Source organism: Cynoglossus semilaevis, chromosome 4 (assembly GCF_000523025.1).
Source record: "Cynoglossus semilaevis isolate Cse_v1.0 chromosome 4, Cse_v1.0, whole genome shotgun sequence".
NCBI classification, from domain to species: Eukaryota; Metazoa; Chordata; class Actinopteri; order Pleuronectiformes; family Cynoglossidae; genus Cynoglossus; species Cynoglossus semilaevis.
The window spans coordinates 9,384,588-9,395,290 of NC_024310.1; the positions used below are offsets into that span (position 1 = coordinate 9,384,588).

At 40.8% G+C, this 10,703-nt stretch overlaps 1 protein-coding gene across 1 annotated transcript; it reads right to left on the bottom strand.

The window, feature by feature from the left end:
- Positions 1 to 6,344: 6,344 nt before the first annotated feature.
- On the bottom strand, positions 6,345 to 10,687 carry LOC103377983 (uncharacterized). Its single transcript, XM_008309010.3, has 8 exons — positions 9,361 to 10,687; positions 9,219 to 9,283; positions 8,803 to 8,941; positions 8,319 to 8,437; positions 8,060 to 8,240; positions 7,433 to 7,516; positions 7,270 to 7,365; positions 6,345 to 7,176 (listed from the first exon to the last, which is right to left on the bottom strand). The coding sequence occupies exons 1-8, from the start codon at positions 9,484 to 9,486 to the stop codon at positions 6,826 to 6,828; spliced, it is 1,161 nt and encodes a 386-aa protein (XP_008307232.1). The 5' UTR covers positions 9,487 to 10,687; the 3' UTR covers positions 6,345 to 6,825.
- Between the last annotated feature and the right edge of the window lie 16 nt (positions 10,688 to 10,703).

Genomic DNA, 10,703 nt, shown 5'->3' on the forward strand with positions numbered 1-10,703 from the left:
GTCTTTTGCTCATTATGGTTTTTGATTTTTATTTGAGGACCCTTTAAAAATGACCTTCCAGACCTGTTCAGTTTTTACTTCCCTGGTGCCGGGGACTGTTGTTGGCATCACTCATCAGTTTCTAGCCAACAAATAAAATAAGAGTGGTCAGTGAAAATGTTAGTGTTTTTCTTTTTCTTGTAAAGGGTACATTTAGGTTCTAGCCAGTTGCCAAACTACAGGATGTGACTTTTTATTGCATTTTGGGAAGTGTACAAACTTTTCTGGAAAGGTGGCTGGTTGTTTTGCTTTTCAATGCACAAATCAGAAGTGCTGAAAGAGCGGTGACAGACAAGTCAAACACTCAGTGTGATTAACGTCCACCTTCCTGAGATCATCAAAGATTTAGAGCCGGCGCTCAGTCAGTACACCTTGAGAATCATGGGGCTCTTAAAACAAACAAGTGTCGAATGAGACGCAGGACTTTCCATTCAATGGCCTGTTAATGCCACTAGAGAACATGCTTTCCTTGCCAATCTGCTCTCACTATATCACACAAGGCTCATTGGCCCGATGTGCCCCTTCAATGGGGCAAACAGGCGCCCACACCAGCCCCCTTGTGTCTCTCACACCCCTTTACTCTGACGCACACGCCCCCTGTCATGTTCGCAGGACTGAGAAAAGAGTCCATTAACACCGATTTAGTGGCGGACTGATGCAGTCCCTTTTGTGAGGTGGTGACATTCAGTGAATAGGAATCAGAATTTGCTCCCCCTCCTCCTCCATCACTGCTAACTATAGCTCCACGTCTAGAGTATGTCGAAGAATTTGGTGGGAGTGTGAGGGGCTAAGAGCCCGAGGTGGTAAGGCTGAAATGAGAGGGTTCTGCCACCACATGTCTCTGAGTGACGGACTCTTTATGCATCAGCGAGTCTGTTTGTTTGGACCTCTTTGAAAATGCACCTCACACATCGATGCCTCATACGAGACGATGGAGATGAGCTCAAACAATACAGGAGGGAGTCTGGGGGGAAGAAGGGGGGTGATGAGTCCAGACATTAAAGTTGGGCTGAAGTTGCACAAACCTTTTTATTATTAATTATTTATAACCATAGACCATTAATAGAATTAGATAAGAATGCATTGTAGTCATCTAAATGTAGATCTTGTATGAAAAAGGCTAAAAATGTTTAAATGTTTTTGAAGTCAATTTTAAGTTTATTTGTCATTGGAAAAATAAATAAATAATCAAATGAAAGAGGGATCATTGTTGTTATTCAAACATTTCTTTTTTAACAAAAAGCAATAGTCCGTGTTTTAATTATTTATTTGATTTGATGAAAAGGTTTGTTTCTGACAATGGTCCCATATATAATTTTGCAAATTGACACTTTTTAATTGACCTTTTTCGTTTGGTTAAGTTGGCACCGACACAACTCCCCTCATCTTTTCTCTTTTTCGTTTGGTTAAGTTGGCACCGACGCAACTCCCCTCATCTTTTCTCGATCTAAGACACAAGACCACCACAGTTTTCAATGTTACCAAAAACTGGCCCTGTGATACATTAGTTAGATCGTCATGACACGTTACCAAGAGCAGTATTTATTCCCAGGAAAAAGTTTTACATTTGCATGAAGATTCAGCCAATGTGGCCCAAACTTGAACTACATTTGGAAACCATCACACTATATGCACTATAATAATAGTTATAGTTAGTGACTTCCAACCACAGCAGGACAGCTGTGGTTCTTTAATGATGGCTACATGCGTCACTGTCCACTGTGGAGATCACAGGTCCAACAATAATTTACAGAATCATCTACATTACATGGAATCTGAATTAGTGAGGCCTAATGAACTCAAATCACAATTAGTAGAAGATGAAGACAATACTAGACCCATGTGAGCTACAGCTGAGCCGCTAAAGACAACAGTCTGACCATACAAAGGACCATAGAAGAGTTGGAGGACGTTCTACTGGTTAATTTATTTTTCTTTCATCTAAACTTCCCTTTCAAGTGGTTCAAACGAATGACAATGTGTTGTCCTGTTTAGATCAATTTGAACCAGCTGACCAAGGCTTTCTCAACACGTGGTATTGACGCTCACAGATGTCCGAATGTGCGTGACTATAAAGATTCAGGCCCAGCAGGACGTCGAGGAATGAGAGCAACATAAGCTGGACCAAAATCTGTCTGAACAGTTCCACAAATAAATCATTACTCATTGGCAACACAACTTAAGATTGAAACAAATGTGAGACCAACTAAAGGGAGAATGAAAGGAGTTATATTTTAGTGGTACAGAAGACATGGATCCAATCCAGTGTTTCAGACTGGTGGTTTTCAAACAGTGAGATGTTTCCAGAACCTTCCATCCTGCTTCACCAATGGTTTTTACATCGAGTTACTTTCACTTTCGTTTTTATGCTGCCTTCACCTACATCTTTTTTAAGATGTGATGAGAATAATTTGAGAGACAAATTACTGGTCACAGTGCAACCTAGTGGGCTTTAGTGTAATTTACCTGTGGCTGCGACATGTTAATGCGCAATTTAAATTAATAATGTAAAAATATGCTTGTAGCGCCCCCTGCAGTAAAGGGAAAGAAGTCCAGAGTCTTATGTTCACATGTGATGCTGTGATGTTATCAGCGTCAGTGTAAAAGTAAACAGCAGAGCATGGAGGTCAAACGAATTATTTTTATCTCAGCGGAAAAACAAATAAAAATACATACGCACATTCTCCACTAATGAGTGGGAAATCATTAGCTTTGTTGTTTACTGCACTACTCCCAGTCTGAACGTGTCACTCATCAACAAACACACAACGTATGTGGGCAAACCTGAATGGCCTTCCAGTCACAGTAATGTTGCTAAAGCTGAAATTCACCGCGGGTTAATGATTTAGGAAGGTGCAAACTTTCATCAAAAATACATTTTGGACGTAGAAACCTTCAAACCCTGCGCAGAAACCCCATTAATGCTTTTAAGTTTAGGCTTCCCTCCAGACATGTCAGATCAACCATAATAAGTTGAGCGTTTATGGACCTTTGCTCCCCAAATGTCTACCATGTTGCTAATTGCGTACATCTGTGGCTAGTGTTTTGATGTTTTGTCTCGATGTGCAGCTGTCGGTCCCGTTTCCAACAGCCTCTGGTTAAAAGTGGCGTAGCCCTGCGTTGTCTGTGTCCTGCTCTTTAATAGCAGCCATGCATGTGGTTGTGATTCACAAAGAGAGCCTAGATGCCAAAATTCACATGACGCTTCCAGACGTTTGTGCGACCTAATGTGGAGCAGACACCTGTCAGCAGAAAACTGCTGGTCAGGTTTTGACACCAAGATGTTGTGGGGACATATATAGAGTGGACATTTTATTCTATTTAACAAAATATGCGTGTATACATTGTGTCTAGAGGTCAATGGCTACCTCTGTTATTTGTTGTTCCTACAACAACTGTATATTTCCTTGGAAACCGTTTGTAGGTCCCTAACTTGTTTTTTAGTGGTCAAAGACTTCCTGACCTTCCTGTCCAGCACTGAGACCCATTGATTTTTGTTATGTTGGGATAATTATTTAAATCTTTGTTGAAAAGGTCCTACTAAGATGACCCTACATCGGGGGTCACCAACTATATTTGTCTGAGAGCCAGAATTTCTCTGGACATGTGCCTTAGAGTCATAAATGGTGGGGCTTACTGACAGTTATTTATATCTCAGTTGTTGTTTTTTTATTCAGTCTGGGGACCACACACACAAGATATTTACGTTGATCCAATTTTGAAATCCATTAGCAGGCCAGATTGGTAGACCGTACTCAACCCATGGGCCGCCTTGTTGTGATCACTGCCCTACATGGTGAATCAGTATTTGACCATACTTCTCAGCATCTATAGTAAATCTAAATATCTATCTTTTGACCATACTTCTCAGCATCTATAGTTACAAAATTTTAGATCACATCTCCAAATACAGTGATTAAAATGCAACCCCAAACCAAGACGGGGCCTTTTTTTAAATAGTCATTGATTGGGATTTTTCTCTGTGCCTACCTTTAACATACCGACAGATGATTTATCTGTCGATCAAACTGGGATTTGAGACACAGTTCATCACACTGAGACATTTGTTCTCGACCTTTTTCCATCACCATGGTGATGCAGATTGATCATGCGGCAGCTACTGTGCACATGAACCAGATTTTTAAATCTCAAGACGAAATAAAAAATGAATTGGTTTATTTTTACCTATCCCCTCATGAACGTTTTGGGGACGAGGTCTTAACTTTGCAAATATCCAATAGCAAACCTGCTGCACAACTGGTGTCTTTGCATCGCCATCAGAGGAGGGATCAGCACAAATGTGAGCTATATGTACGCGGGTGAAACACGATCTTGAGTAATTGTCGGGATAAGGCGAGGGATTGACCTCTGCCACCAACCATATTTTCTCAGACAACACACACTTGAGCAGGCTTTGAAATATACCCTCATTCTGGGACAGAAATGGACCACGAGGAAGCAGGTCGTCGACTTTTCAGTGTAACTAAACAAAACAAGTGCTAATTTAATTTGCTCACACTTTTATTCTGTGGAAAAAGATAGCGATGCTCCCCGCTCACTGATGATGTCCCTCTGCTGGCCATGACATCACACACCAGCAATGTCAGGCATCTGATTGTCTGGTCAGGTCTGGGGTGTTTCAAAACAGGCACACAAACACACACACACACACTCATGAATTCAACAAAAAAAATCTTTAATCTCAAACAAATTCCATTTATTGTAAGGTGTCCATAATTGATTAACTTGATAAGGACTATTTATGATGTTTTTTGTTTGTTTCCTGAAAATAAAATAATTATAATTACATTTATCTAAATAACCACATAAACTCATGAAGCATTATCGTCAAAGAACTCTGGAAAGAGAATTCTGAGGTCAAATATTGAAACATTTGGTAGAAGCCCAAAAACTTTACACCTGGAAAACCGTTCTGTTTTAGTCATGCAATATATGGTATTTATTCTGTCTCTAGTTACATAAAAGTCTGTAGGAATCATAACCGGCAATAAGTCAGACTTTTAAAGTTTTGATTTAAATTTAGGCCATCTCATATCTCAAATTTATGACCAAATTGTTTGATTGTTACTTTGTGTGTCAGTGACATAGTATTACATTTTGATATTTTGCTTATTTTTCAAAATATTACAGATGGGAGTCCAGACATGTTCTAGTTCCAGATCCACACATAGAGCCGCACTTATTCTGAACATCATTCAGGGCCACCATTGTTCTAGGGTTATGTAATAAATAATAAAAAAACAAGTAGGCTCTTGAGTGGTCATTACTGGCCCCAGTCACACGTCATTTATCAATGTTTTCAGGTACATTTCTAATTCTTTACAAGCCAGAGATTTTCCAGGACAGACACTGCAGGGATTAGATACTCAAATAAAATACAATAAAATAAAAATGTTTGTATCTTTTTTATTTTATGTTTACTTGGAATCCAATCCAGATTGGATGGTTCGACAGACCGGATTCAGTCCGCAGGCCACCAGTTGATCACCATGATCGAGGAACTCTTTCAAAGCAGAACCTTCATTATCAAGTGATTTGTTTTTCTACTCGTCTACTGTCCATCTGTGGACAAAGGTGTTCACGGCCAGTTCGTGTTGTGGTGACCTCTCAGAATCCTGCAGCGTTAGACCAACATTCCTTTCTACCCACATACTCCAAACTCCTGCAGCGGTCGGCCCCATCTGCCCCAGTCACTGTCCCAATGTGAGCAAATCAGACAGATGCAGTATCTGGCAGATGGCAAGCAAGGCCATGGTCAGATGGCATCCACATCACGCATGCTGTACAGCACTGATAACTGCAGCTGCGAATAATAACGACAGATTGTCATCAGGAATTGTGCTGGCTCTGCTGGCTGGAAAAGTTAGGAATTCAGTGCAGGGAAATGTCCACCCTCTATGGGTAATTGAATTTGGATCAAAGACTCACATGTCTTCAGAAAGGTCTAAAGGGCTGCTCAGTTTTTAGTAATAACAGAAACGCTTCCGGCATTGACCTCCACTGCCCTCTTCTACCTCCCTCCAACTCCCCTCTGCCCTCCACCTCAAATCCCTGCTTTGACGAGCCCACGGCAGGACTGAGTCTGGTAGTAATGGGCAAAATGAAAAATAGATTTAGAAAACTTTGGAAAACATATAGATGTTGTCAAACCTGAAAAAAAAAATGTAGCAAAAAAATGTTTTACTTGTAATTTGTTTTTAAAATGTTGACAAAATTAAAAATGTGAATTTGGAATTAAGCCAAAATTTGAATTTTTAACTTCAAAAACGCAATGGTTGTTTTATTTATTCATTTATTTTTAATTTGCCGCTAAACATATATTTCAAAAAATATATATTGTATACAGACTTTCGGCAATGTTGTAAAAACTGGTGAAAGGCTGCCACCTTGTGTTAAAATGTAAAAGGTAAATAGTGGCTCGGGGTAGTTTTAAATGACATGAAAATAAATAACACATTAAATTTTGAACTTCATATTTCTAGGATTTGTTTTTTTGATTTATCCAATTTTTCAATACTATAAACTGAAAAAATAAATCTAGAATATTAGCCAAACTTGAATGGAAACCTGTTCAAATATTTCATGTTTAGACTTCAAAATGATGTTATTTCCATAAATAAAGATGTTTTTAATGTGTCTTACAACTTTTCCACCTCATACTGTGAACACAGTATGTGATACGTTTCATTAAATGCTACATTCAGGGAAAATCACAGTCACAACAAGGATGAAGTCTGAAGTCAAGGATCTGCAACAGGAAACAAATCACTTCTTTTTGCCAGACCTACGCAGTCTTCCAAACGCAGAGAACCGAAAACCCGATTTCTCACACAAAAAGCGGCGAGTGTCTTTTTCGGCGTCCGAGTCTGGATCCACCGACGAGACGGACGTTGATGCTGAGGCCGAACGATAATGGTCCCGTGAAGCATCATCTGTGCCTCCATTACAGAGCTGCGGGGACGTCGGTGGAGACAGTGAACATGAATTGGCCCTGCCTGCTGAGGTGAGGGGCCTTGAGTGTCTTTCCTGATTTTCCTCCCTAAGCCCTTCCAGGTGGGCCTGGAATGTAGAAGTCTGCTGCTCCAGGGAGAGGAAACTCTCCTGCACTTTGTCAAACTGTAAAAAGAGAGAAAAGTTTTTATTTCCAGTGTGTTTCTAAACCCATGAAAAACATTTGACTGTTTGTCTAAGGGGCAGAATGTAGTGGACCTGCTCAATGTTGGACTGAAGTAACAGCTCGGGCCAGACAGACTCGCTGCTGCTGCTCACACTGTTACTGATGTGAGTGTGACTCCAAGTTAGCTCCTGTAAAACACACCAGTGTGAGTTCTTTAAGTAAATACAGTGAATGAAGTGTATTTGTGTCAATCACCTGCAGGATTTGGGTGACCTCTTTCAAATGAGCCTGACAGCACTGCAGCTGCCTGTTGTAGTGAACCAGCACTACAGACACTTTCTGTGCCAGAAAAAAAGAAGAGCGTTACTAACAACAAGGGCAGTCAGCACATGAGCTAACAGTTGAATTCAATTCATATATAGCTCCATTTAAATGACTGTGGAATTTAAAAAATGGCAATATCACCAATGTTGGACAAATACAGAGAATATTGATATTGAATTTGATTATTATTGAATCACATGTGTATTTGTGTATATATACATAAGGGGTCCTTGACTTTTGTTGGAGTTCCGTTCCTAAGGTGCGACATAACTTGATTTTCTACTTAAGTCGAAACAGACCTGCACCAGTACCTGTCACTCACCTACGCTAACAAGGTGGTAACATCGTAATCTAGGACATGAAAACATCAGAAGAGTCTGACTTAAGCCTGGGAGACATTATGAAGGGCGAAAAGTTTCCAAAAAAACAACACAACCGAAAGAAAGTGAATGCAGCACAATCCAATGTTTGGCGTACAACCGGCAAATGTTAACAGTGTCGCGTAATGACGTATTCATCCAACATATAGGTCTGTATATAATGTGTTTAAGTACATACTTCTGCGTCCTTATGGGCCAAGGTGAGGTCTTCCTGATCTCGACTCCCCTCCTTGGTGAGTGTGACCCCTGTGTGCAACTCCTCCAGCTGAGCCCAAAGGCCGTCCAGTCCCTCCAGCATGTCCTTCACGCTGGCCGCAAAATGACCCTGCACCTGGACCAGAGCTCGCAGTGACTTCATCCTGACGGTGGAACGCATGTTAGTCCAAACGCATTAAGTCGAAAAAACTAAAGTGTGTGTTCCAGATATTGAGCATCACCTCTGTTGTAGGTATTTGCAGATGAGCCTCACGTTCTGCATCAGCACAGAATCTTGGTTGTCCCGGTCGACCTTCGCCTCTGATGTGGCTCCCGTTGTCTCAAGTGTGAGAGACACGGACTGCACAGGAGACCGGGTTTACATTTGTGGCTTTTGAAAAGATATACAGCGCACAAGAACCTGTTGCATTTACTATCAAATATATGTAAAAAAAAAAATTCTAAGACTGCTGCTGCTGCGCTTTGCCTGAGGCTAGAATATCTACGTCTTCCTCAGTGACATGTTGGATTTCTTTCATTTTTCTGTCAAATGATTTTATTCTGCTCTACATACATGAAGTACATGGAAATAAAACCCGGAGTTGACGGCAGTAGCTGGAGGCTGCTGTGTGTAAAGTAGCCCCAGACTGTGTGTGTGTCTGTGTGTGTTCAAAGTGTGAAGGCATTTGTTCTTTTACTTTCTTGGGTTGGTTTTGAACCTCTTACCTCCAGCTTGGAGATGAGGGCTTGGACTTGGGGGATGCTGGGGTCTGGTAGAGGCTCCTGGAGCACACACAGCAACAGGCTCTTGGCCAAGGCGTGGGCCAGAGGAACATGGGGGCCAGAGCTCCTGGACGGGGGCGCCCTGGAGAAATAAGGAAATACAAGATATTATGTATGATATTGGTGGTTTGTTATTTAGGTTTCATAATCTGAAGCTATATATACAAACTATATATATATATATAGTTTATATTTGAATCATTTTCTCAACAGCATTTTTACAGGTGCAGTCAAAGTGCGTTTTTGAATTGTTTAGATTTTGTCTGTTTGAACAACACCAAGAAAATGATTTAAGAAATATTACTCCAGCACATTCTAAATGCATGCATGAGAAAAGTCATCATAGACTAGAGTCTCACCATGAATACTGCAGATTTCTGCTCTCCATCACTGTCTCCTGCCGTGTCTCCAGTAGACTCTCATCCTGGAATTGATGCACAGACAATGAATAAAATCAACATCGTTGACTGAAACAGCAATAGTTAATAGAGTGCAACTCACCTGTGTGTGTCCCAGCCGCAGGCGGTTTTTCAGGCCATGCATACAACCTGCCAGAACCAACCACAACAAACACACTAACAAGAGCTTCCAGGAAGAGCTGTGCTGTGGCGCCTCCCCTTGACACATTAACCACACTGCACCAACTGAAACAAAACTGTACCAGCTCCTCCAGAGTGGCTGTGTCCTCAGAGTCCGACTGACATCTGGAGTTTTGTCACTGGGGGAAACATTGATTCAAATTGCAGCGTTAATTGTAACAGTAGAGAGCGTAAGAAAGATGATTGAAAATGAAAGGGAACGGCGTTAAAGTGACATAAAAGAGTACGTATTCTTGTGCAAATGAAAACGTCATAGAACAAATATTACTGAAGTGTGATTTTCCATCCAATAACAGCTGAGTCCTGGTAACCAACGGAAGATCACAGACTTAAGAGGTATTCTATATATTTTTATGTTTTGTGCAAGGTTAGAACTGTTTATAGAAATAGTGAGTTATTTATTTCTAAATGGTGATTTTTATTCCTCACATATTTAACCTAAATGAGAATATGAGGTGATTCAGGGTTTTTTGTGTCAGTCCTTGGCCTAAATCCAACCTTTCAAACCAGTTTTAAGGAAATTAGTTCATTACAAAAAATGAAAACATTTCTTTGAAGGTTATTTTTACAATTAGTTGTGAGAAGAAGAAAACAGCCATAGTTTACAGTGAACAGATGCGTTGTTAGTTGATTCAGTTGACATACAGTTGTGTGTACAGTATGTACAGCACCCACCTCTGTCGTTTCTCTCTCTCTTCTTCCTTCCCCATCCATTTACATGCCACTCTCTTTCCTCCTCCGATGTCCCTCTGACCTTTGGTGTGGACGACTGTCACCTGAGGCATGGACGCAGCTCGCACGCAGACATGCTTTCAACAAATGCAGCAGAGCAATTAGCTGAACGCCACATAGGTCCAGCTTCTAAAAATGCAATCATTTCTGTTGCTAGACGAGCTTGTTGAGCTGGTTGTACAGGAAGATTGGTTTATCTGGGTAGTGGCTCGGTCTGACCAGCCAGGAATGTGTTGAACACACTGATGGTAATTGTGCAGAGGACAAGCCCTGCCCCACCCATGTACAAGGGCCGCCTCATAGCACCAGCCCTCCCAAAAACAGTATTCTGAGTCACTGACGAATGTAAACATTAGTTCTTAGCACCTGTCAAAGCCACATATTAGTTTTTATTGACTTTTTTTTTAACTTGTAGTGAAAACAATTCTCCTAGCAAAAATTCAGTAGAAAATTGTCAATTAGTAATAGGTTATTTTGGTCTGTGGACTATGTGGTGAAAAAGTAGAGGCAGAG